Source organism: Dermacentor albipictus, unplaced genomic scaffold, assembly GCF_038994185.2.
Source record: "Dermacentor albipictus isolate Rhodes 1998 colony unplaced genomic scaffold, USDA_Dalb.pri_finalv2 scaffold_21, whole genome shotgun sequence".
In the NCBI taxonomy this organism is placed as follows: Eukaryota; Metazoa; Arthropoda; class Arachnida; order Ixodida; family Ixodidae; genus Dermacentor; species Dermacentor albipictus.
Window position 1 is genome coordinate 6,830,540 of NW_027225575.1, and position 27,835 is coordinate 6,858,374.

A 27,835-nucleotide genomic window follows, 5' to 3' on the forward strand; every position below is an offset into this window, starting at 1 on the left:
GATTGGTCGGCTTTCCTTTACTTACCTTGTGGTGGCTGGTCGAAAATCACGGCGGCATGCAATGGAAGCTTAAGAACGACGCTAAAACTGACCCTCAGCAAAGAAGAGTTGGCAGAATAAGGTAGTAAACGTGCCGAAAGGGCTCGAAAACGTTACACGGCCACGCAAGAAGGTTTATTATACACATATACACCCATGCTTTCCGGCAGGTGCAAGTAGCCAGCGTCTCAGCGATCGGCGGCAGCCATCTTTTATTCCTTTCGGAACGGGGCAGCCTGCGGCTATTCCGAAGAAAATTCAGCTTTGTTCGGCATAATAATGCATCTTTTTACAAGTAAACTTTTACCAATAGCCGAGGGCTAATGGCGAAAAGGATTTGAATCAGAAATAACTGTTTTTCTTTTTTCTTTCAAATCATGCATAATCAGTGTGTACACATCATATCAGATGGGGAGCTATCGCGGTTTTCGTGACGTCGCGTGACAGACAGGTGAAGTGGGGGTGGTCGAAAAAAGTTTTTGACCAATCGTGGAGGGCTGATAGCAAAATTGGAATAGAAATGTCTGGAATAGTTTTACGTTATAGCGCCCCAGGGCTTCGAAGTTCAGGCGTTTCCCTTTACCGCGAAGTGGTATTTTAGAGGTGACCAAACGAGGTTGAATGCCCTGTCAAAAGCCTTTAATGTACACAGACGCCAGGTTGTACAGCCAGCATGCAGATAGCTGAGGCGAGCGTACACATAACGTTATACGCCGCAAGTCGCATTTCAGTGCCATCGATAGGCAGAGCTATTAATAGCCGATTCCGTGCAACGCATGGGAGATTACGTGACGCTTTTTTGTAGGTGCCGTCACCTGCTTTTTAATACGGAGCCCTTTGTTCAAAGCGTCTAAACACAATGAGCGCTTCACAGCTTCGCAATGTTCGCCATTCGTCATGTTCTATGCCAGTGCCCGCAGTACAGTGTGCAGAAAGAATCGCTTTCCGTCGTGCTGAACCAGTTGGACGACCAGCCTCTGCTGGATGAAAGAATTTTACAACTTCTACGCGACTCGACATCTCATCAGAAGGGCATGGAAGCACTACTCTGTTTCTTGAGATCGATCGGCCTGTGTGAACGCCTTTGATTGGAGTGCCTTTCCTCTTACCTGTTTTATTTATTTCTTCCTTTCTTTTACTTTCTCTTTCTCCTCTCGCTCTTTGTTGTCGTTATAAACACTATATCGCCCACACCAGTGCAGGGTAGCAAACCGGAAGCTCGCCTCTGGTCGACACCCTCTAGAGAACTTAAGGCCTTCTGGCTGACCCTCTCCCCTTGAGCTACGTCACGCAGAAGAGGCCAACATAGAAGTTCCGTGCAGCGCGCTGCGAAGCTACTAGCGGCGTACCTGTGTTGAATATGAAGCGCGGAAGATATACAATAGTTAAGCCCGGCTATTCGGAGAAGACCGCGGCGACGACGGCGGCGACAACAATTCGATTAGTTCCAGGAGCCGTGCCGCTCCTCGAATAGCTTCGCGGTTAAACATGTCCCGGCATGCTCGGCCATGCTGCCGCATGCTTCCGAACGCACATTTTTTTCTAGAGGTGACCAGTACATGCAGTCTCAACACTTGTGCTGTGCTTGCGATTGGGTGTACCGCGAGTCTTCATTGCCCTGGAATGTGGAGTATTTCAAGATCTGCCTAATAATGCCTAATAATAATAATATGCCTAATAATAATAATAATAAGGAATGTGAAGATATACCTAATAAGTGCTGCGTGCCCAATTGCCGGAGCAATTACAAATCGGGGGAGAAAAATCACGTCTTCCAAGTTGCCGCAAGATAAAGAAGCCCAGAGTGCCTGGATTAGGGCGATACCACGTGCAGATTTCATTGTATCACCGCACTCCCGGGTAAGATGGTCAACACTTCTTTAAATAGTTACTTTTGAAAAATACGGGAAGGTTAATTGCTCAATTACAGAAAGTTCCTTTAAATCATGAATGATAGAATAAAATTTAGAACAACCTTTAACTTCCTTCTAGGTTTCTGAACTTCACTTCATTGAGGCCGACATCGTGCGGGAGTTCTCGCACCTCGACCACCTTACAAGGCACACCGTCACTGCACCACTTTCACGCCTGCGTCTTCGCCCAGGCGCAGTACCATCAAAGTTTCCTCAATGTCCACCCTATCTTTCGAAGCCAAGCACCTCGAGGGAGGATTCTGATTCCAAGCGCATGCGTCTTGAAGCTGCTTCTTTGAAGAAAGCGTGTGAAGCGTCTGCTGAAGCATTCCGCAAGGAGAAGGAAGCGGATAAGATTCTAAACTTAGAAGACCTGATGCAATTTATAACAAGCAAAAAGTCTACGTTCAGGAAGAGGAATTTACTAATCTGCCAAACCAACGTCGTTTAGTCACTGACCTCACGCTTGAACTGCTCGTCAGTGATGATTCCTCAGAGTTCGACGCTTGTGAGGATGGACACAAATGTCAATTTGTGTTAAGGCACCTTTTGCAGTGTAGCACGAATATTTTATTGAAGAACTACTGCTGCAAGATGAATGACAAAATATTGGATGCAAATGCTAAGGCAAGGAAGAGAAAAGCTGGAACTCTGCGCAATAAGGCAGCTGTTTCCTTGTAAATAGCTGCACGAATGTTTTATATTCCGTTTCTATACTTATTTGAGTTGTAAATTAGCGCACTGTGGTAATTTGTGAGTCGACAGCGAAATTATTCATTTAAGCATAATCTAGATTGGTATAAGTACATGTGTCCCCAATAAAATTGTTCATACGCAATTGTGAAGCTAATAGAGTGCTACATTCATCATTGCTGCGCCATAAAAACCATAAGTACAAAAATACGGAAGAAAAAGTTTTTATGGATTCAATTTATTTGAAGTAATAGGTATGAAGTGTGGGCTATAATAAATAATAATAATTATTATAATGCACAAACAACGTACATTACAAAGACGACAAAGCGCGACGCTATAAAGACGCTATGGAATCAATACCTGCACATGTTTTACAAAGCTGTTTTGTACCTGTGCCTCTAAATAAATGCTTTGTAATGTGCCTGCTGCTCATTCCACAGTTTAGACTGAAGAAACAGTGTGGAGTGGTCAATAAAAGCATACGGCTGTTAGGTGAACCAAGCCGCGATCCCTTCATTCAACCCGTATCCCCGAGCGTGCCGTTGGCCTCTTCTCCGTGACGTCACTCGCCGAGCACTCAGGCCTTCTTGTCTAGGAGGTGTTGCTCTGGTTAACCTCCCTGCCTTTCCTCTCTCTCTCCACAGCTTCTCTCTGCATTCGCCGGTCTAGCTTTTCGCATTTTTTTTGGTTGAAAGGGGGCATCTTGTCTCATCAGCAACATCAACCTAAAGTTTATTGTATTTTCTGGACTGTAGACGAGGCGACCAATTTTAAATGACCCGCCGTGGTTGCTTGGTGGCTATAGTGTTAAACGACGTCGCGGAGTCAAATCCCGGCCACGCCGGCCGCATTTCGATGGGGGCGATATGCAAAAACACCCGTGTATTTAGATTTAGGTGCACGCCAAAAAACCTCAGGGGATCCACATTTCTGGAGTCCTCCACAACGGCGCGCCTCATAATAAGATCGCGATTTTGGCACGTAAAACCCCATAGTGTAATAATCTCATCTAAATTTAAACGCGGAAGCGTTCACTAAAGGCGCAGCGACATCAAGAAAAATATTAAAAACATAGTAATCAATCTAAAATTGCAGTCAACCTAGCGCGATTGCTTATCTTCTCTGTCGAACAGCCGCGATCCACCGCCACCGTCGCTCTTGCTCGTGAAGCAGCACCGGAAACTAAGCGAGCACCTGGCGAGTTTTTGTACGTTTTAAAGCACCCAACTACGCAACAATTATTTCAAGACATCGCTGCAGGCTGACGGAAGCGTTAAATGACGATAAAGAACGCAAACATGAAAGCACGCGCATTGATGGGAGCAGTGCTCGCCCGAGCCCGCCTACGCTTCGCAGCCTTGGCGACAGGCAGCGTTGTCGGCGTTTTGAGCATGGCGTTTTGTATAACATCGTGCCGCGCAATAAGCAACAGCACAGCAGACTACCGAGCCACTGGGAGCGTGTTCCAAAACTTCTCGATGTGCTGTGCACACGTGACCAACTTCTGCGTCATGACATCGCAACACATACTACACTCCCGCAAACCGAAACCGAATCTGGTTCGCTGAAAAAAATGTTATAACAATATTTAGGTCGAATCTGGTTCGCTGAAAAGACGTCACAAAAATATTTAGGTCACTCTGAGACTTGCCAGTGTATTTTTTCAGGTACAAGACCTTCATTTAATGCAAGAAATGAATAGTCAAAAACGTCACGTCGGTACTTCTTGTTGTGAAGTCGAGGGTCCGAGCGGCCACGAACGTTCCATGGCTGGTACCGAGCCAGGTGCCATGATTCTCGAAGCACACTCTACATCAAAAGTCTTTACATGTCCGAACACTCAAGCTCCGCCTTTTAAGCAGTTCATTTCCCCCTTAAGCTCGTCCAGAGAATTCAATGTCCTTCTTGTCAGCCAATTGGAACTGTCGCATAGTCTGCAATACAACAACACGCCCCCCTCATGGTGTCGCACCACCCCGCCGGACTCCGCCTCTGGTGTTCAATCATCGGTCCGCCATCGATGCCATGAAGATGCAATTTCATTTGAAACCGGGGTCGACGCTGTTCCCACAAAGTCAACAGCGTAGGTTCTTTGGCGAAATTAATACGCTCTCCTTAATAGCCCGCTTGTAGTGATTTTCGTCTTGAATGTGTTACGAACGGCCTGCAAGGGTACCGACCTACAAAATTTTCCCAGTCAGCTGCAGTTGCGCAGGTGGCGAGCTTCCCAGAAGCGACCTTGGAACCTTTCCCCACCTGCTGCGGCGACTCGTTTTGTAGAGACGACGATGTGCCGCGGCGCCGCTATTATTAAACGTGGTCGGCGGACCAAGTATTGTTAGTGGATTCGCCGTCGCCGCCACGGGCCACTTGGAGCGAGGTAATTCCTGGCAAAAGACGCTTTGCAGCTGTGGTCTCACGGGTGCCAGAAGTCGTCGGTCAATGGACAGACGCGGCGGCCACTGATTATGGGGTCAGTTCTTGGATCAAGAGGCGGCTGCTTGGGTCAAGACCCCTGTATGCAAGAAGCCCACTCACCTCGTTGTGTTCAGTGAAACCTGTGCGGAACTGATGTTGAATTCCAATGGCGGAGTCGGAGCAAGTTTTTCTGCTCGTTTCGGAGCAAGTTTGTTCCAATGGCAGAGTGAGGGTGGGAGTAAGGTGTTCCAATGAGAGAGTCGGAGGGGATTCAGAGTGGGAGTCAGTCTGTGGAGCAGAAAAAGATGCTCCGCCAAAATCGGCGGAGTGGACCGAAACTCTGCGTGACGTATTTCCTTTACCACGTTTGTCTGCTAGGAGGCGCCACTGGTCACGACTTGAGAGGAAGCAAAAGCTGCTGCTAGCTTGGCAAAATATCCATTCCAAACTTAAAAAAAAAAAAAAACCCAGGTGAACGGCGCTGAAGAGACAAGTGACCGGGGCAGCGGCGCTGGGAGCAAACAGCGGAATGAAATGACAACACGCAAGGTATCCTGGGTAACTCGGTGATAGAACTTCCGCCTCCGCCTTGCTCCGGCGGCGCAGGTTGTGTTCCACTCGCGGATCAGGAGGCATTGCTCTGCGCCAGAGTCGAGTGCTCGCTCGCGGAGTCCGTCGGCTGCTCCGACTCCGCCATTGGAATTCAACATGACTGTGTAAACCCTCCCCCTCAAAAGCGAGTCGACGACGATGACTTTGGACGCTCCCCTTGGTCGAAGGTGGAACGGCCGTTTTCTCTCACCTAGGGATCTAGAGAGGACAGAGTATTTAAGGAGCCGTTGGAGGCTCCTCAGGGTGCATTCTTCTTTCAGTCATGTTAGACTGATGAACTGCAACGTTCTCATGTAAATACTATAAATAAATCCCATATTCCTCGTTCCCGATGTGAACAAGTCTCCCTTCAACAACGTCCTGAGCGTGGATAAGTTGGACGATGGTATGGGCCAGCTACCATCTATTTCATGCCCGAGCCCAACCACGACAACTGTCACCACACCGCTTCCAAAGAATGCGGCGGTTGTGGTCACGTTGAAGGGGGCCTGTGTATTCCCGTCAGCAGTCGGCGTCGGGCCCCGTCGTAGTGACGGCGGGCGCTGGTGTCACACGGGAAATACACAAAAAATGACGTTGCCGTTCAGAGACGCATGTGGCCCATGACCCATTGCAGTATGAGGTCCCAGAACACATCTCGTTTGTCAGCTCTGGGTCTTATGGTCTCGGAACAGACCATAATTAGTAACGACGCATAATTAGTTTCAGGTGACGCTGGTTTCGTCATCGAACAGTCGATGAAGCGAGGATGCCATTGCATAGCTGCACGCTCGACGATGAAGTGCCTTTTGTCCAGGCAGGCACAACAACCTTTAAAAAAGAAAGCGAACATGCGCGCAGGAGAACCTGTAGTGAACTGGGAATACCGCGAATAGATTGTGATCTCCTGAGATGGCCACTATCTTGCTGTGTTGATTGTGTGAAGAAACACACGTAAGTAGCGTCACAGGTAAGATGTCTTCGTCAACGTCATTGTGACGCTGTATGACGTTTCCCTAAGCCTACATACGCAAAGGTTTGCTGCCACAATTCGGGGCGGGTGCGATGCGATGATAAGCAATGAGCAGCCATATAATATAGAGGCCGAGAGGCCAACGCATCGGCCGCAATTTCGGGGTTTTTTCGTGCGGCAAATTTGCTTTGTTCATTGGTTCATGCTCACAGCGTTTGCATCGCTCTTGGGAGGTGTCGCCCATTTGTGTTCTAAGCAATTCAGCGATGAAATTGTATTGCGACTTTTTACACTCGCAACATTAGAACCTACGACTACCGGGGACATTTTATTTACAAATGAAAAGTGCCACGAGGCGGCAGCTTGGAAGTTTCATTATGCCAGGTGCGACTAAGCAGTGGAATGAACGAGTGGCGACGATCGATACCGGCAATATCATCGTGGGAGCGGCCGCCTGCGGTGCATCGCTATCAGTAATGTTTGGCCACTTCTCGTCAGGTTGAATGGCTAGCAATTTTGTGTGGTAATTATAAAGGCACATTTGCCTGCGCGCGACATTTGCCTGCGTGCGAGAGCTCTGGCCCACGCGCCTTGCGTTTGCCGACCCTCAAGAGTAGAGGTTGTTAGGATCGGCCTGCAGGAGTACTGCTCTGCAGAGCTATTTCAGCCCGCTGCACGTGCTTCGATCGACCCGCAGTGCTGGCGCCCTTCGGAGAACCAGCGAGGACGTCAGCGCTAACCCACCATGCGCCTCGTTCGGAGAACCGGTGACGGCAGCAGGGCGGGCCACGTTTGGCACCCAACGTATTGTTGGTTGATTTGCCGGGTCTTCATGGTCTCTCTCGGCAGCAAGAAGAGCTTCCTTAACAAAAGGGTGCTTTGCGGTACGTGGGCCCCAGGATTCGTCACAGTCTGCTGACCCTCGTGGCGCCGGTCCTGTCGCCGGTCCTGTCGTTTGTGTTCTTTTTCTTTGAGTCCTGGTCTTCTGCGCCTTGCCTTTACTACTTCAAGCATGAACCAACTAGCCCAAGCAAGAGTTTTACAGGAGAAAGGCAGCTCTGGATTTTAGAGGCGTAAGACAATGGGCAACTGGCAGCCGCGCTGCGGGGGTCAGCTCGGGGAGCCGACGCGCCTTTCAAGACTCAAGATAATGGACAACCGGCGGGTCAACTTAGATGACTGGTCGAACGGTTCTCTCACCTAGGGAACTCAGGACCAATGGAGTGTTTTTAAGCGGCTGTTATCGGCTGCTAGTGTGTGCTCGTCGTCGTGCTCTGTGCTCATGTTCGCACTCGTAAGCTATGTGCTGTATATTCGTCTGACGTGCTCCATTTGGGAGCCACGCTAGCCTGTCGAATGTATCTCTTGTTTAAAATGTAAATACTGTAAATAAACCCTGTTCGCCTAGTTCCTCCCAAGTTCCTCTCTACGACCTTCAACCCTTACAAATGGTGGCATCGGCGAGATCTTCCGACAACTCCTACAACTGTATGCCAGCGGTGGGATCGTCCGACAAACCTTACAAGGTGTGCGCCGAGGCGTCGGCGCGCCGCCGCCGACGTTTTCACTCGGCGTGATCGGCGCGCCCTCTAAATATGGATAAATATATTTTCCCCCTGAAATCTGCCTGCATTTGAAATTCTGTTTTTTCTTTCTTCATTCCTTTCTCTATCTGAGGCAGATAATCGTGTCAAGGAGTTGAGCAATGAAGCAAAACAAACAAAAGAAACCCCGCTCTCCGCGCGGCAGCGCAACGTGCAATTCCGAAACTTCTGCAAAACGCAACATGGCGCAACGAGTAGTCTCGGAATGTGGGAATCCCGACTTGACGGTCGTGGGCTCTGCGGCTGGAATCGGCTACATGTCCGAAGACGGCATCAGCGCGAAAGTACGTGTAACTAGCGAGATGGAGTTTTCTAGCCCCGAAGTGTTTAAAGGGACACTAAAGGTTACCAGAAAGTCAAGATAAAGTGGTAGAGCAATGTTCTAGAACGTCTAAGGCGTCAATATAATCGCGAACAGAGGTTTAGTAACCGAGAAATTGAGGTAAATGCATGACACGATTTGAGACCCCCCAGCGACATTCCGGTACTAAACCGATGACGAAAGGTATCCCCGTAATTTATGTTACTAATATTCAACTACTCGTATTAAAAATATCATTTCATTCGATTATAAGACGGAAGAAAATCCTACTTGTCTACGTCTACTCGGTTCTAACAAAAAATAAGATTTTGACGTTACCCTTCAGTAGTATAGGTGGTCGAAAGGTTTCGTTTTCGCTCGGCTCTGCGCGCACGACTGCGTCGCGCACGCGTTGGAGTTTCAGTAGTTTCGGTATCGCGTCGTGCTGTGTGGGTTCTGCTGGCTCGTGAAACTTTCATTTGGAACAAGCAGCGAGAATGCCACGTCCATGTGATGTCGTGGGAAGCCCTCGTTGCTTTCCCGCTCCGGAGAGCCGGTGTCGAGGTCGCCGTCGTAGTACGCAACGACGCCGGCAGTGCGAGCCCTCAGCAGCAGCTCGCGCTCGTCGGTGCTCAAATCGTTGACGTTGAGCCCACCATCGCGAGCCAATCTGTCGGTGTCAGGGACCATTGCGACGAGCGTCGAAGTTTGCGTCATAGAATGAAGTACCAGCTTATGGGCGTCTTGCGCTAGAGCTTGAGGTATAGTAGCGGCGCCTGGTGGCGGTGCAGGAAACGACATCTGGGTCAGCTGTGGTGAAGCACGTTTCTAGGCCGAGTTTTGCGTCGATTCGCACTTTTTTATGCCCTGTTGCGAGTGCGAAAAGGCTCGTCACTTCTCACAGACCACGCCGACCACGCTGCGAGCTCGCCGCAGCCTATAGTTTAACGAAAACGGACTCTCCGTGTGCCGTGGGACGTAATGTGGGACGTAATTCGTTTCTCCTTCCGCTAGCCACCATACTCCCGCTTTCGCTCTGCTGTCGGCTCCGTCTTGGCTCTGTTTCTGGCCGCGCGTTCGCGTTTTGCGCAGAAAAGCCGTAGCGCCGTCTGCGGACGCCGTTCTACTCACCGATGGCGCAACGTCACTATGAGACCATGATGTCAGTTCTCCTCGATCGGAGGGCGGGCGATTTGAACTGCGCTAGAGGTACGCGGACGCTTCAGAACGCATTTTCTCTTAAAATAGGTCTCTCCTTGGCACGAAACAAGCGTTTCGAGGTTTCTGTGATGGTATTTCAACAGTCCACGTTGACTTAATAGTAACCTTTAGTGTCCCTTTAAGATGCCGGTTGGAAGGTTTCGAATTATTCCGTTGCATTCGAAGGTGAAGTCAAGTTTTGTTTGGAGACACTTTGGACATTTGGTGTACCTCACTGGGGGAAAGCAGAATACAGTTGGAAGTGACTACTATTGCGAGAGCTGCGTGACCAAATAATTAAAAGAAAACTCAAAGCCGTTTGAATCGTGAGTAGAGCACCTTTGGTTCGTTACGGAGCTAAACTATTAAATTTGGTCGTAGCTGTTTTATCATTTCATTGTGAGAATTTAGATATTTTCCTCTTTCCTCCGCAGCTGCAAGGTTAAACGCTACGCGAGCACAGTAAGCACGTCGAACTTGCAAAGACACTTGATGGATGCCCACAAACTACAAGACGACTGCAAGAAGGGGGCAGCTAGGGCTGCCGCGACGGTGAAGCATATTTTCCAGACGATTCCCAGGTGCAAGACGACAACGTCGTCAAGAAAGAGCTTGCTCGCCAGAGACCTCGTCCTCTTGATCGCCAGAGACCTGCTGCCGTTTAACATTGTGAATGGCGAAGGATTACAGGTGGGTGACAGCTATAGCGCTGTTTATACGCTTTTCTTTTATAATAATACTGTAAGTGTAAACGAATAGTGACTATTTCTTTTCTGTAGAACTTCTTCATAAAATATGAAGTCATCAGAGAGCTCCAAGAACTCCTTGGTCGAACGACGTTGTCGAGGGCAGCGCAGGATGATGTGTACCGTGCCATGTACGAACAGGTGAAGAAAATGGTGAATGAGGGGTCAAGGTTCCGTGCCGTCACGTACGATCTGTGGACCGACAGTTACAGGCGGCGAGCCTACATTACGTTGACTTGTCATCATATTGACGGTATGTTCAGCGTGTTGTTTTCGGACTCCTGATACCAATAAGCGCGTGCCTCGACTCATGTATTAAATTTCGGCACGTGCTTCCAATGGACTTTTATGAAGTTTTCATTTACCTTAAAGTGACGTGAGCTTTCAGAGAAGGCAGAAGAAAAAGCTTCGTTTCTGCTTCAATGTTTAAAAATATATATATTATATCACGAAAGCATTAAATGAATGCATTAATACTGGGCGAGTGTAGCTAACACACTTGAAGTGTGTTCAATTCTGTGTTCCTCACCAGCTGGTCGCACGCAGTGACAGGGCGCGTGCTACGTCGGACGATCGCATACAGCAGGGCGCCCCCACTCTGGCTGTCGTACGATCCACGGCGGATCGGGCAGCCGTTACAGTATGGTATACGCGCCGATTGACGGCATCGCGTGCGTGCTTCGGCGATGCCGGCTCACATGTCGGCTTAGATGTGCTGAGTGGTCTTCGGATTTTTGCTGCAGCGTAGGCATGCGTCATGTTGTCGCGTATATTTACTACGCCAGCGCAATTGTAATTGTGCTCGTGCCCTGCTACGGCGACTCATTCCGCTGTTTGGATTGATGAATCCTTCCTCGTTTGGCCGACGACTTGTACGCAGAAGACGAAGCACAAGAAAGACGTTTCGATGAACGAATTAATCGTATATGTTAAGATAATGGCTTAATTATTAATGAAGAGAAAAGCTTTTGCTTGGTCAAGAGCTTGAGGGTCGCTGCTTCAGTGGCAGTTTAAAACAAACCGTCAAGATCGCGTCGCCTTAAGCAAGCGACTTGTGCCTCATGAGCTCATGTTCACCCATAGTGCCATGACGGTCGCATCACACCCAGAGAAAAATGTCGGAATGCACTGAATATAGCCCGCTGGGCAGACAGCCGCACAAAGACTGTGTTTCATTGATGTCTGTGTCCTATCCTACATTTCTGTGGCTGCCACCTTTCCGATACTGGCTTGTTTGGCAGCGCATGCGCAGAAGCAAGTTTGTCTCGAACCAGCGGCAGCTATGGTTCAACGCATTGATGCACGCCGGAAGACACCGCTCCCGCTCTATAGACAAGTATACTGTGTCTTGTATACTACGTCAAGTATGGGCCATTTCGTTGTCTGTCAAAAATTCAAATAATGGAATGCACCTAAACCAGACTAAAATAATTGCGTTTTTCCAGACTTAGTATCCTGCTGGGTCATTGCAAGTACGAAATTAACGTAAAGTGTTTTTGTCAGTCTATACTAACCGCCGGGGAAAGGCAGCTTTTGTACGCAACTCCGTTTTTCTTCTTGTTATTATTTTTTTTACTTTGGTTCATAAAAGAAATGTAGACATATGCGGAGCAAAGCCCGAGCGTGGATGCGACCCTGGCCTAAGGGCAACTGATAGACTGTGGTAATGTTAGATCCTGCACGCAAGATCGGTAGGGTATCTTGGGCCAAGTGCTGGGGCACTATAACGTAAAACTATTCCAAACTTTTCTATTCCATTTCTGCTATCAGCCCTCCACAATTCGTCAAAAACTTTTTTTCGACCTCGCCCACTTCATTGTCTGCGACGCGACGTCACGAAAATCGCGATACCTCTCCATCTGATGCGATGTGTACACACTGATTATGCATGATTTGACAGAAAAAACAAAAACAGTTATTTGTGATTCGACCCCTTTTCGCCTTTAGCCCTCGGCTATTGGTAAAAAATTTTCGGGCTGCACCCGCTTCGCCTGCCTTTAACGCGACGTCACAAAACCGCACAAACTCACCGCGTCAAAATGACGTGTACGCGATAAAGATGCATTAATATGCCGAACAAAACTCAATTTTCTTCGGAATAGCCGCAGGCTGCCCCGTTCCGAAAGGAATAAAAGATGACTGGTTGCCGCTGATCGCTGAGACGCTGGCTACTCGCACCTGCCGGAGAGCATGGGTGTATATGCGTATAATAAAGCTTCTTGCTTGGCCGTGTAAGGTTTTTGAGCACTTTCGGCACGTTTACTACCTCATTCTGCCAACTCTTCTTTGCTGAGGTTCAGTTTTAGCGTCATTCTTAAGCTTCCGTTGCATGCCGCCGTGATTTTCGACCAGCCACCACAAGCTAAGTATGGGAAAGCCGACCAATGGCAGACGCCGGCATCACCCTCTTCATCCTGTTATCGATTTTCAGTGCACTGGCTCTGCCCCAGCGGATCTTTCTCCCCTTGAGCGTTCTCCTCGCCTCTTGTCAGCCAATTAGATACGACAAGCCGCTCAGTGTAGGCAATGTTATTCGTTTTTCAAGCAAACGAAAGTGACCTCCTATGAACGAGGAGAGCGTTTGCTTGGTCTGTTCAGACAACCCTGCGGGTGACCGCCCGGTGCTTGCGTCGGTGGTTACGCAAATTTGACGTCAGGAGATTGGAAAAGAAACATATTGGAATAGTTTTACGTTATAGGGCCCCTGAATGAACATCTTTTCCTACGACTGTAGGTATATTTTGCATCTAAAATTGCTTCTTTTGCTTTTAATCTCTGTGGTGGCACGCTTTTAACTCTGTCTTGAATGCTTCAGTGCAAGTTCTGAAGCGCTCGATCCAGCACTTGTGCACAGGAAGGATCATGCAAAGCGCTGCATGGTGTTTCGACGACTTGCGTGAGCGATGCGAGGTTCACATAGAGTGTTATATTTTTCCAGGGGGCATTTACGTAAACTAAAGCCGTACACTGGAGTAGCCATGTCTTACCTGTAGAGAGCGACGATTATGGCCGGCGATATGAAGTAAAACTGGAAGTCCACAGCCGAGTACCAGGTGTGGTTGAGGCACTGAAAGAAGTAATTGACACGAAGAAATATATTTAGTGGAAATTGAAATGGCTTATGGGCTGGCATTTGGAGCAGGGGTTGCTTAAGTAAGTACGAAATGCACCTTATTTTCTTCACGTGTGGGCGCATTTCTCAGGGAATACGTGTTCATGACGACTACGACAAACAAGTGATTTCGAACAGCCACAGCCTAATTGGGGCTAAAAAGCCTTTTGCGAGCTCATGCAAATGTTAACAGAATGCGCCATACGTCGCTCAGGTGTACGGTACCTAATGATTTATGTGCGTTCATATTGAAGTATGCAGGAGCGTCTAGCGCAGGCTTGGCAGCACAGAGTGCCGCGAAGACACGCGAAAACCTGTGGCGCGACGCATTGCCATTCCGCCGCGCCTCCGCGCAGCGGATAGCGCCGCTTGAGAAAATCGCAGAAGAAACCTGCACGCTACACGTACCGTGAATCATCTGCGTTCTTTTCCATATCCTGAACGGCAACGCCCAGTAATAGGCACGTGTGCCTCAGTGACATGCACACATTGCTGTTGTCCTTATAGTTCACTCCGTCAATATTGTCCCTGCTCAAAGAGAAATGTTATTTGGTCACTGGCGAATCTTCGTGGTGTCTCGCCAGTCTCAAACAAAGGGTGCGGGCGCTCAGTAAAGCTTTTGATGACGTGTAGACACCGTGCAAGCCATTACTCGTTCTTTGAGCGTGCTCACAGCCGTCGGTATGCTGTACCGACATTTTTGTCTAAGTGCCGGCATTACGCGTCCTCTCTTGTTCCTTGCGAATAACAAAAATTGCCCTGTACCTGCTTTCGCTCAGCAGGAGTCCTATGAAGCGTTTTTTCAGTGCCAATGGGCTGTGACAAGCACTGCACTCTAAAAACTAGGGAGAGTATCGCAGGAGTAAAGGGGCCGATTTACTCTTCAGAGCATTGTTTTACTCTCCCAAATTGTTGAGTGGAGTGAAATGCATTGTTCACTCCGTCAGCAAAAAGTCTGAAATGTTCTTTTCACTCCGCCATTCTGAGAGAGAGTAGAATGCCCTTTGTGCTCTTGCGGCAATAGAGAACAAAATCTAGCATAAGCTCTTGCTTCGGCTGTAGGAGGCTGGCCCTGAACACGGTGATGTATCACTCACGCACGCTGAGCAAATAGCACACTGTTTTGCTCCTAAAAGAATAGGCAGCCACAGCGCTAAGGAGAGCGGAGCCAGCGCTCCACCTTTTCACTCGGAGTTGCCCCACCACGCGCGCACACAACATTGCGGAACAGCACAGCACCGGAGAACGTGACCCGCCCAGCGAGCAGCAACGAAGGCCATCCAAGGAAGACCGTGTGTCAGCCATCTCGCGTCGCCGCGAAAACAGGACAGTCGTTCGTCATTCGTTGGATATAACAAGAGATCCTCCACCGTAAGTGAATTCTAACTTACGTGCACATTTAGCGTATATGACATGCTATCACCAGGAAGTCGTCGCGACGTTTAGTCGACGCTATCGACAACGGACTAGGCAAGCGCGCTGTGTCTCTGGATGTGAATTGAAAAAGCCAGTCGTCGCGATAACTGCATGTGATTTTATCACTTGCCGCAATCCGTAAGAACTCTGAAAATCGCAAACGCTGCCAGAACCATGGTATGTTCAGTGAGACCTGAGGCGAGGGGACGCGTAACATGGTTCGTTTACCAGCCTATGATTCCGAGCCTACGCCGAGCGTGCTTAGCGTGCGTTTTGTGTGTTTTAATTTATTCGGTTTGACAGTCTACTGTGTGCGGAACACTGTTGAAACAAGGAGTCACATAACAGAAGGGGTCATTTTGGTAGCACATGCTTTCGTTATAAGAAGCCGCGCGCTTGACGTTGTCGTTCGCCCATGGGTAATGTGCGACCACTGAAGTTACGTGCGGCGCCAGTGCTAGTTAGAAAGTTTGCCACCGGCATTCAGCTGCATGCCGCAAGAAGTCAGCTGGGCGCATTATAGTGAACTTTCCGAAAGCGCATGAGGAATTTATTTTTTAGGCTGAATAAGACTGAGCTGTTTTTGCTTATGTATTGAAATGGTGTGATTATATGTCTGATTTTATGACTCATGTTGCGGTTTTCGAGTATGGTGCGAATGTGAAAGGGTGCTGGTCAAGTGCATTTGCTGTACATTTGCTATTATGAGCTGGCGCTTCAGAGTTATGTCACACGAAGGGTTAAATAACCCTTCCTCTGGGGGTTACAAGCGTAATCTGTGGATTTTGCTACTGCTTGGCAGATCACAATGTGTTTATCGCTTTGATATTTTTGCTGGAGAAATAAAGTTTAATGAAACGTTGCCTTAATTCTGTGCGACCAGTCGTATGTCATACACAAAACAAATAATTGGTCTAATAAACTAATAACTGCGGCCTAACTGCAACATTTGCAAACCTTCAAGAATGTAGAATGCTAGATTTGAAGCTGCAGCAATAGATGAGTCTGTCAAGAAAAAAACAATATTGCGTACCTCATAAATGAAAATGAGCTCATGCCTTTTAGTAAGCTTATAGATGCAGGCTGCAGTGAACTGTTTCTTGTTAGTCTTGAAATGTGGGTAAACTTGCCATAACAAGCTCTCTTACCCATTCTCATTGGCACATGCAGTAATATCCATGGAACTGGAGGACCATATTTTTATCCCTTCTGGGCATTATATTTGCAGGTACGATCCTCAAATTATGGCTTGAGCAGTGGCACAGCCACAGATGGTGCGGGGTGCACACTGGGCACGTGCTTGGGATGTGTCACAAGTGGTGATTGTGACACGCCAGGCTATGACAGACTTATGACATCTGTCAACGACCAATATTCGATTTATTAGTAGGAGTATTGTAACATTGGTGCTGAACGAGGATCAACTGTCGCTTATTTCTTTTTCTTTAAATAGAAAAATTCAAGTTGGCTTAGCAGTTGACTATTTTAGTCATTTAGATGTTTCGCATGCATTTCAGTAGAAGGATTAAGTGCTAAGGCTCTAGTGCAGTGACCTTATTTCTTGACTATCTCGTTGTTTTTACACCATGTCCTCGTGTTGACTTCTGCACATGATATTTTTCAGGCACCCGCTTTACACAACGCAGGAAGGTAGCGGCAAGGACACATGGATGTCAAAGAGCCAGCCTTGCACGACTCCACATATGGTGCAGAGGAGCGTACTCCAAAGAATCAAAATACATTGCCATGCAATTTGGACGAGAAAAGTAGAATGTGGGTAAAAGGTGCACCATTTGACTAAATGTTACCAAAACTTTCAAAATACAGTATGTTACGCCAAGATGAAAATTCTCACGTGCTGTTGGCAGTCATCTTAACATGGTATTTTATTTCTAATGTCTCTGATGGGAAAGTCAAGATTAAGTATGCTCTCCGGAGACAAACGCATAGGAGCAAGTGTAATTGAAAAGTTAGAAATCTGTTTTAAATAAAGTTTATAAGTTTTATGAGAAGTGACTGCTTTCTTGTCTTGCCTCTCAACAGACATTTCCATGTGACAAAAAATAGTGGTACACTAACATTGCAGATTTGCTTAGTGACATAATACATATTTCCAGAGAGCACAGTGCCTCTGTTCTCTGTAAAAAGCAACAGCTCATGCTTGGTTAGTTGCTGACATAATTTAACAGCACATAAATGCAAGGGTGCAAATACAAATCACTGTCATGCTGTACTTTAAATGCTGACTTGAAGCAGACAGATTTTCATGTCTTCCCTATTGTCTATTTTTACATTTAATTTTAGGTCCCAGGGAGGTGAAGCATTTGGGGGCAGAGTACCCCAGCTTGAAGAAGTGATCATCGTTTATGTAGATGCTCACGGAACCAGTTCATTAGAACCGCTTGCGTCTGCCGAAGCGGGAGCAAGGAGCAAGGCCTTTAACTGTGTACGCCGTGGTGTGCACTTTATGTCTCAATAAAAAGCCATAGAGTCGCTTGCAATTGAAAAATTGAAAAAAAAAAGAATACTAGCACTGTATTCTAAGGGACTACAAGCACTCGGTTTGGAGGGGCAGAAGCACATTTTTAAAGAAAATTACACCCTTTGGGGCTTATCTTGTCCCATAACAATATTCGTCATCTGTGTTGCCCGCATTTCCTTTCTTTAACGCTGCGAGCCCGGTACTTCCCAGTCACGAATGACTTCCGCATTATCAGCGTGACACGGCATTCTCGACAGGAAACTAGAGAGCGCCGAGTTTTCAAGAACGGAAACGCAATCAAGGCAGATTGGTATTGTTGTGAGACAAATGTACACCCCAAAGGGTTCAACCGTTTTAAGAGTGCACTCGGTCTGGGAGAGTAATTACCCTTGTGGGTAGAGTATTAGCACTCTGCGGAAGTGTACGAGCGCTCTTTTGCGGTGGAGTAATAAACTCTGTCAGGGGGATTTATTCTACTCTCGCTCAAAGGGGGTCGATCTACTCTCAAAAATGGAGTGAAATATGGTACAAGCAGTTACTCCCTCGAAGAGAGTTCTCGGAACTCTCTTTGTTTTTAGAGTGTGTCACTGCAATTTCTCCCTCGAGGCTTGGAGTTGCTGGGGCATCTTTTCTGTTGATCACGAAGGTATATTATTTCTTCGCGAAGAGTCCGGGGATTTTCTTCTAATGAGTCGTGCTCTATCCGCGGCAACATTCCTTGCACGCTGAGTACGCGCGTACTATAATGTTTTGAGACAAAGATTCGACGTCTTTCTTTCCTGAGCTGCCTTCGTTCATATGCTGGTCCCACAGAACAACCAAGGTGCTTCACGCGGGTAGCAGACAACAACGCAATGGAGGTGAATAGTTGCGCTTTGAGTTGAGGAACTGCGCTTAGAAAAAATTCTGAACGTAGTCACAGGATACAAAGAAGATAAAACACGACGAGCATGAACAATCAAATCTCCGAGTACAACTATGTATATATAGAAAGACAGGGGAGACACAGAAGACTAGAAAGTCTCTGACAATGTTTCTTGGCGTCTTCGCTTGGCTTCGTATCCTTTAACATATAGTTCAACAAACTCAGCCTTGCTGATTTGTTGTCGTTGTTGCCTCAAAACATCCTTGTCGTGGTTGTTGTCCGCGGTTGCGCAGATTTCACTTCATTGTTGTTGTGGTTTCCTATCAAACATGTGGCTCCTACCCACTATGTAGGATTGGTTACGCTTCCGACTGATATAGATTGGATTTCCTTCTTCGATGGCGCGTAATAGACATTTCGCATCTTCTTCTATATCTGCCTCAGTAGCGAACACTGACATTGTTGCCCTGTTCACTGCTCAGTGGCTATGGTGTTCGGCTGCTGAGCACGAGGTCGCGGGATCGAATCCCGGCCATGCATGGCGGCCACATTTCGATGGAGGCGAAATGCGATAACACCCGTGTACTTAGATTTAGGTGTACGTTAAAGATCCCCAGGTGGTCGAAATTTCCGGAGTCCTCCACTACGGCGTGCCTCATAATCAGAAAGTGGTTTTGGCACGTTAAACCCCATAAGTTAATTTAACTATGTAGCTATTTTCCTATACCAACGAATTTAGGGCATACGCAAAACGAAGCTCGCGTTTTCTAAGGCGTTTCTACTTGAAACAAGATTAAACAAGGTTATAGCTTACCAACTCTAAAGGCGCTTCAAATAACAGAGAGAGAGAGAGAGAAACGTTTATTAAACGAAACAGTGTCCCGAGCGAGGCCGGGTATCACCCTAAGGTGGGAGGGCTCCTTAGTCCAGGAACCCTCTGGCTTCGACTGCCCTCTTGGCCCTGGCGACGAGTTGTCGCTGGTCTTCCAGGTCCCCGAGGGTTAGCTTGGCCTCCCACGTTTCGAATAGGTCGTTTGCTTCTATTGCTCGTTTTGCGTGCGTTTCTGGTTGCATTTCGCTGCCTTCCTGCCACGGGCATTCCAGGAGCAAGTGTGCCAGAGTGTCGGGTACGTTGCAAAGTGGGCAGAGGTAGCCGTGGAGCGTCGGGTAGAGGCGATGCATTATCGTTCCGTGCGTGTACGTATTACTTTGCAGGCGTCTAAGGATTAGGCTTTCTTCTCTGTCGAGTTTAGGGTGCGGTGGAGGGTACACTCGACGCTCGAGCCTGTAATGTTGCAAAATGGCCGAATAGTTGGTGGATACGACCTCCGCCTCTTCTGTCACGGGTCCGAGAGCGCGTGGGGAGAGGGGAGCCCGGCTGACGTGCTCGCGGGCAGCGGCGTGGGCCGCTTCGTTCCCCTCTAGTCCCTCGTGTCCGGGTACCCACGTTACGCAGGTGTACGGGAGCGGAGTGCTTCGTCTTTTTAGTATCTTGAGTGCATCGGCCGAGATGCGGCCCCCCAAGAAGTTTCTGCAGGCGGCCTGAGAGTCGGTGAATATAACCGCTGCGTCTGTGCATGTGGTGGTGGCGAGAGCGATTGCCGCTTCTTCAGCCGTTTCCGGGTTGCGTGCCTTGATGGTTGCCGATGCTAGCTCGGAGCCTTGGGAGTCTACGACGCTCAGAGCGTACGCGTTTCGATGCGGATACTTGGCCGCGTCGGTGTAGCGGGCATTCGGGTCATGCCTGAAACTTCGTTTGATGGCGTTGGCTCTAGCCTGTCTTCTGCTCTTGTGATATATGGGATGCATGTTGCGCGGGACACGTGCGATGCAAATGCACTCTCGAACGTCCGGTGGTATTCGTTCTTTCTTGTCCGTACAATCAGATATAATTCTGGGGAAGAAATTCCTCATACGCAGCTATTGCCAAGGAGGCCGTAGGGTCCCTGTAAAGCGCGCGAGAAAAGTCCACATGGCACCGACAGCGGCACCGATTGCCTACCAAAAATAAGGATTCCTTATTGTGCGGCGTCTCCTCGCTCTACCGTACATGTCGATACTGATGCTAACTCGATCTTCCCTCTTCGAAATGCACTGAAACGTACTTTTGTGGCTGTGACAAATCCTTTCTCGGTACTGATTCGTGTAATTCTGCAACATCCTAACCAGGGAGAATTTGTCGCCCTTGTTTGTTTCAGGAACTTATTGCTGGCTTCGTATACAGAAGAGAAGCCACACCAGGCGTCTCAAAGAGAGAGGATAAACTTTTATTCTGAGGAAGCACGGTGGGCGGCCTCCTAATTCCAGGTAGCCGCGGGTCGGGGCCATCTCCCATGCCCGTTCGATCAGGCTGCACTGTTTCCTTCGGTCCGGGTCTGATAGCTTGGCCTCTTACCATGTTTACGTACACATCGCCATACCATATAGCATAGGGTGTCGGGGACATCACAGTCCGTGTAGATATCTGAGTGCTAAGTGGGTAAGATTCGGCGCAATAAGGTACCGGGGACGTAGGTATTGGTTTTCAATTTCCTAAGGGTTACTGCCTCTTCCCTGTTTAAGTTGGGGTGAGGTGGTGGGTAAGTTCTTCTGCCTAGCCTGTAGTGTTGCAGATATCGGTGTACTTTTGGGGGACTTCATTCATCCTCCGTGGCGCGTCCTGTGAGAAAGCCCGCTGAACGTGAGCTCGGGCGGGTGCATCGGCTGCCTCATTTCTCAGCAGGGGCTCATGCCCCGGAGTCCAAACGATGCACATATTTGGTAGGTGCTTCTTTGCCGTTGCTACGAAAATTCCTACCGCTTGCCTCGAGAAAGATAAAACCAATGGTCGCACTGATACAAACAACCTCATCAGTTGTTTAAGTTGCGCGTTCGAGTATGAATCACTAACAAACAAAGAAACGTTGCATAACAAAAGCCGCAGTAGAAGCATTTAGTAACGCCAACATGTCATTGCATGCATGAATCTGTACAATCTGCAGACCTGCAACCTTCAGAAAAAGAAAGCCGTGCCATTAGGATTTGCCTGCCTATCTTAGCAGAAGCAACACATGGGGATCTATAGTGCGTTCATCACAGAGATTTGATGAATAAATTCTATACTTATTATAAAAGTGTAACAGTGTGGCGTTCATGTCGGCTTAAAAGTAGTATACGTATTGGACGTCAATCATGCAGGACTATACGCCCTCAATAAAGCCAGTCATGAAGAAACACCAGGGCACATTCTCAGCGCTTCAGGGTTAACTTATCCGATTTACACAGCCATGGAAGGCCACATGCCTAAAATAACCGGCAAACTAATGCAGCTAGTTTACGAAGAGCGTCTCGCATTAGTGATGCAAGAATGCTTGACACAGGCTGGACCTCACTACTGCATCGTATATTCGGACATATGGATGAAATTGTCAGGTTTGACCATTCGACCAGTACAACTCTCAGTAGCTGCTACGGACAGCCCAATATTCGTAATGTACAGTTGGGACTTGTCCCGGAATGATCCACACTTCTCACGGGACTGTACACAGCCTTACCAAGAACATGTCTTTCATCAACGTTCCTGCATATTTTGCCAAAGGACGGGCCTGACACGAAAGCTCCATCAAAAAGGGACGTACCATGCTTCAGATCAGCCACGATATGACTACTTTTTCCCTTTCAGGCTCAGTAAAAGAGGGGCCACGATGCACACCAAACTCATACAAAATGTTCTTATCCGCCTCTAATCCTAGAAAGCAGCACGACATATTAAACGTCACAACTTGCTCCTAATAAGAGCTGTTAAGGGGACAGCGTTTTCTGACCTACAACAGCGTCTGCTTGGACCTCGAACCAGGTTGACTATCGGAGAGGATTCGGGAGGGAAGACGAGGTGTTGTACAAACAAATAACAGAAGTTTAACCCATCGTTACGGGTGATCGGCGCACTCCAAGAAAAAAAAAACATGGAGAAACATTCAGTGTGCGTGCGCATACACGCAAGGGCAGATAAGATGTGCCCACACATGGCGACTCGCTGGCTTATACCCTCCAGCATCCGGACAACGTCTTTCTCTCTTGCTCCCGGGTAAAAGGCATTGTCAAAACACGTCGGGTCGTGGGAGGGAAAGCACTAATTGGCGTAGAGGGGGTGAACGTAGGCCACGCCGGGTCAACCCAGAGAGAGGGTTATGGGAGGGAAACCACTCCTTGGCGTAAAGGGGTTCAACGTAATACAGAGGGGAGTAAGATTTGCACATTCCGCGCATAATCCTGACGTACACACCCGACGGACAAGTATTTTCAAGTTGATGAGCGTGACGACTAGGCATGACGTGTTCCAGGCGTTTGGTATCTGTTCCACTTATTGCTGCACTAAGTGAACCGCAACAGTCTTTCCCGTAGCCGAAGGAGATCACGATGGGTAGGTGATGACATCCTCTGGCCAGAGGGATGACGCAGGTTGGTGCTTGTAGTCGTCGTCGGTTGTCGCACAGCTTTCTTGAGCACAAAACACTGGGTGTTCACTAACGTCACTCAACGCCTCGGTCCATGTCTAGATCCCTCAGAAGGGTCTGCCGCAGTTTCCCGTTCAGAGCATGGGTCTGCAGAACTACACCGAGAGTCAGCCGCATAGTCAACAAGCGCGATCGAATTCTCGCTGAACTCCGCCAGGCTTATTTCCCACTTAAAACTGACAGTTTTACAAAACTTACAGCAGCACTAAACATATGCATGAATTTGTTATACGCTTCACAAGACATGGCACAACCCAACTGCGTACCCCAAATGAGACCCTTCCAGTGCTACGTCAGGGAAAAAAACACGAGCTTAACGAAACGTTTGAAGTCGATTCTCAATCTAAGGGCTTGGACTCGAGCACGCAAGATAGCAAGGCAATTATTAACAGCCCATACGAGACATGCGCACCCTTTTTCAGTATCGCTCTACGCCTTTTCTCGACTAGTGAGTTTCCGACTTGCGTAAAGGCCGGGGTGTTCCTCGTCGCTCTCTCTCTTTTGGCATAGTATGGTGCCCATGCCTCGCTCGCTCGCATCGTATTGAACCAGAAATTCCTTCGTGTAGTCCTGACATCTTAGTGCGGGCTGACTCGTCAGCGTGCTCTTCAGGGCGTTCAAAGATTATCCCTTTTTTTCGTCCTAAAGGACACTCTGTGGCTCAGCTTTTCGAAGGGCATCAGTTAGAGCACTAGCTAGTTCAGCATACCCAGGGATGCACCGCTGACAGCACCCGGCGAGCCCTAAGAAAAGTCGGATGTCGCTCTTTGTGCGAGGCTGCGGGAAATATCATATCGCCGCCACCTTTAGTTTGGAGGGACGGCGACGACCGTGTCGGATTACATGATGGAGATAGATCACTTCCGTTTGCGCTATTTGTCCTCTTGGTGCCTTGATGGTTAAGCCTGCTTCACGCAAGCGGGCCAGCAGTGCGTTCAGATGTTGTGTATACTCCGACCAGGATGCAGAGTATATCGCTACATCATATATAAGTAAGGCAACGCGAACTCTTCCTGTCCTCGCAACACTTTATCCTTAAGGCTTAAAAAACAGTACGGTGCCTTTTTAAACCGAAGCTCAGGACCTTAGGGCGGAACGTTCCCAACAGAGATATGAAGGCGGCATATCTGCTAGCCGGCCCGCTCTGTGAGCGGAACCTGCCAGTAGCCTCGAACTAGATCCAGTATAGAAATGCATCGGGCGCTGCTAATTTTGTCGATGCGCTCTTCGATGTTTGGTAAATGATAAATCTGATCTTTAGTGATCGCGTTTAGCATGCGGTAATCTACGCAAGGACGCGGATTCTAGCCCAGTACCTCAACTAAAATGAAAGTTGACGTGTAATCACTCTCGCAACGCTCGATCACACATAGAGTCAACATTTCTTTCACCTCCGCATCCATAATCTCACGTTGGCGCGGCGGCACTCGATAAGCCTTTGAACGTACAAGCTCCGAAGAAGTGAGCTCGACGTAATGTGTAAGAACCGATGTCCTTCCGGGCCTATTTACAAGTAAGTCTTGAAATTCTTACAGGATTTCCTGCATCTCCGTCATTGGTTCAGGTTCCAGCTGTGCTTTAAAAACTGGTTACCTAATTATTTGTTCCCTAGCCTCTCCGTTAGTGACTGACACGAGCCCCGGAAGCTCTACCGGAATCGCTTCGGGAACGTTTACTATCATGAATACAACTGCTTCCCGTTGCCTGCAAAGCTTGAGCAGATGAAATCGATACACCTGCTGTATCTTCCGCTGCTGTATCTTCCGGAACGCAGTAAGTACCTCAGCTTCTCAGGTAGCCGGTTATAAAATTGTTCAAGTGCAACGCACTGAACAACTTTCGCGTGATCACCATACGATTTTTGTTCCTTGAGTCATTCCTCCATGTTCGACATAAGCTTATTTGCAAATTATGTATGGGGCTCATTCCTGGCTTTTTCTATCTCGCGGAACTTCCGCCGCAATGCTTCCGATGACAGCCTATATACTTCTTCTGCAAACTGGGCTTTACCTTATCGTAATCCTCAGCTTCCTCTCTGGTTAAATAAGCAAGTAAGCGATTAAGCGAGTTAAGCTATTTTAGGCTTGTAGCGCAGCTCAGAAAGAGCAAAAAAGGAAGGAGGTAGGGGTAATAAAAGGGAACGGAAAACAGAGTGTTCCCTTTGATTACCCCTACCTCCTTCCTTTTTTGCTCTTTCTGAGCTGCGCTACAAGCCTAAAACAGTCATGACATACCAACTCGCCCAAACTGCCACGCTTTCGAGTTAAGCTATAGTCTGTTGCCTCGCCCGGTAACAGTGTGAGCAGGCGCTGTGGCCACAATTCACAGGAGAACCCTTGCTTCTTGCCCGTGCGCTCGAAGTTCACCAAGGAAGAACCAATCTCCTCTCCAAGTTTAAAGGAGCACTGACACAAAAATTTGAAGTCGAGATAACTTGTGAGATCGATTTAGTTGGTCACACACACATCGTCTATAAAATGTCAGCGGAGAATATCGCTTAGAACATATTTAAAATCAATTTTAAAGTACGTGCGCGCAGCCAACCGCAAAACAGAGCACCTCGCGACATTGACATCAACCGGGATTGTAAATAGCCAAGAAAACGCTACGTCATGTGGCTACGTCACGAATTTTCGTTGGCTGCCATGCGGCTTACATGTGTTCTTCTCCTGTGTTGGTGCTCGTTCTAGCTGTTGTAGTGGGACGCTCTCCGTGTCGCTGCAACTGCAGTTTTTGTTTTTTGTCGTGTCCATCGGGATCTTTTCCACACTATCAGCTTGACTGCGCTGCCACAACGTTCAACGCCGATTTGTTGTGTCTTACCATTGATTGTGGCCGATGCGAGGGTTTTGTTGAGGCTCGTCCTCGCCATCGCCGGCCGCAATATCTGAGTCGCTAAGTGATTGGCCACGTCTAAAGCGCGAGACACATGGCGTGATTTTCCGTGCGATCTGTAGTACGGCGCGTCGTGTGCGACTTGCCGCATGCGGCGATTCGGGACACATGGTACGAATGAGCAAGCGGCGGCCCAGAACCGGCGCCCCTGCGTGGAAGTTCGGAATGCTGCGTAACTTCGAACACAAAGTGAAAGCAACCGTATTTGCACAGCTATCTTGTTTAAAACAAACGATGACAATATAAACACGTCTATGCGAGCACTGTATACGTGTTTCCGCATGGCCGCGTTAGCAGTATCGGATCCATTGACAGCCGCCGATGGCCAAGAGCCGGCAGGCATAGGTCGCTGGGCCATCGAATCCGACACCGGCTGCGCTTGTGACACGATCACTTGCAGCTCGTATAACGAAGCGCATATGTTAGTCGGCACAACGTGTGCACAGATATGTCACGCTTAAATTGCAGCTCCTTTGATTTCATTGGCGCCGACAGAAGCGAACGAGCATGCCAAGCGAGCTTGCGATCGCTGGGAGACGATGTAGGCCTAGCTCGCCGGCCGTCTATCCGGGGCCGAAGGTCCTTGAGATGCGTCCGCAACTCGTAATAAAGCGCCTAAATTCGTCAGCACAATCAATGCCTGAACATTTATGTTTCTCTTTAGTGAAAATACGGCTAGTTTTCCCGGTGCCGTTAGTAGCGAAGAGTAAACAGGCCAGTCAGGCGAACCGCTTCGTATACAGACGATTGCTGGCGCGTCTGCGCTTACCGCGTCCGAGTAGAAATCACGCCAACGATTTACTATTACGCACAACGTTTTATAACTCGCACCACTCTTTCGAGGTCACTTTATTCTAGAAGTTATTTCGTGTCAGAAACAAATTGTAGCGCATTTATGTGCCGCCGTCAGCGGCGAAAGAGGCCCGCGTTTCGACCAGGGAGAGAAAAAAACAAAAAAAAAACAGACATGATCGGAGCGGCGAGGCACCCGCTCGCCAGCCCCGCCCCGCCGGGTCTACCACGCGGCCATGACGTTCACGCTACCGGCGCTGTCATTGGCTGCGGTCGTCCGACCGATGCGGCAGTCGCACGACAATATTCAGCAAGTTGGTAGCGCACGCTGGCTGCGCGTCAGACCATACGTCATGGCTTTTTGCGAACACGTGACCACTTTGTTTACACTCCCGTTTGTCCCGTCTCGTTGCTCTCTGGAACCGAAACTTCGACTGGTCGCTACAAAAAAGACTGCAAATAATTACCTGTCGCGCTCTGAAGTAAATGAGGTTTCGTGCCGTGATTACTGGGTCATTACCTGCTTAATAAAGCAGCAAAAACCACGTGTTTTTTTTGTGTCAGTACTCCTTTGAAGAGCCTCTGTCATCTTTAGTGATACGCGCTCTTCTGCACTGTTTCTTTCGCCCGTCTGCCCTGTAGCTCGAGTGCGTTCCATTTCTAGCTCAAGTCGCTTCAATTCAAGTGCATGTTCCCTTTCGTCACGCCCTTTCTGTCTCCATCTCTCTTATGAACTCCAGGCATTTGGTAAGGTCTCTAGAGGCTCTCGATCAAGAATAGCCTTAATAAACTCTGGCTCTCGGAGTTCGTCAGTGACATCAAGGTGCGACTCTTTCGCCAGCTCCAACAACATTAGTTTACGCAGTGACTTCAAATTCATGGCTGTTTCTAGTGCTGCTCTTTCTACTATACACAACTTTTTTGCCGCAAGCTAACTAGGCGACAGCAATAGTTCCAATTACCCGTTCTGTTCAAACCTCTCAACAAAATCTTGCAAAACTCAGCTGAGAAAGTCTCACAATCAACACCTTTCAGCCAAGAATATGGCTTAGACCATCGCAAACGCTGCATTCAGTCGCCACTTGGTAGACGAGACTCGTTGATCCATGTCCCACCGTTGCTTACCAGTTCTTAAGGGGACGGGGTTTTGTTACCTGCAACAGCGCTTGCTTGGAGCTCGAACCAGGCTGACCACCCGAGAGGGTTCGGCAGGAAAGGCGAGGTGTTATAAAAAAATAACCAGAAAAGTTTAATACATCGTTACGGGTGAGCGGTGCTCTCCAACAACAACAAAAA

At 48.3% G+C, this 27,835-nt stretch overlaps 1 protein-coding gene across 1 annotated transcript in view; it reads right to left on the reverse strand.

The window, feature by feature from the left end:
* LOC135921231 (nose resistant to fluoxetine protein 6-like) overlaps window positions 1–27,835 on the reverse strand; it is a gene marked incomplete at its 5' end in the record, with an annotated part of 119,101 nt that overhangs the window by 54,276 nt on the left and 36,990 nt on the right. The window contains one exon of the mRNA XM_070529432.1: window positions 13,469–13,548. Coding sequence (XP_070385533.1) covers window positions 13,469–13,548 — 80 coding nt within the window. The remainder of the gene's footprint in view (window positions 1–13,468; window positions 13,549–27,835) is intronic.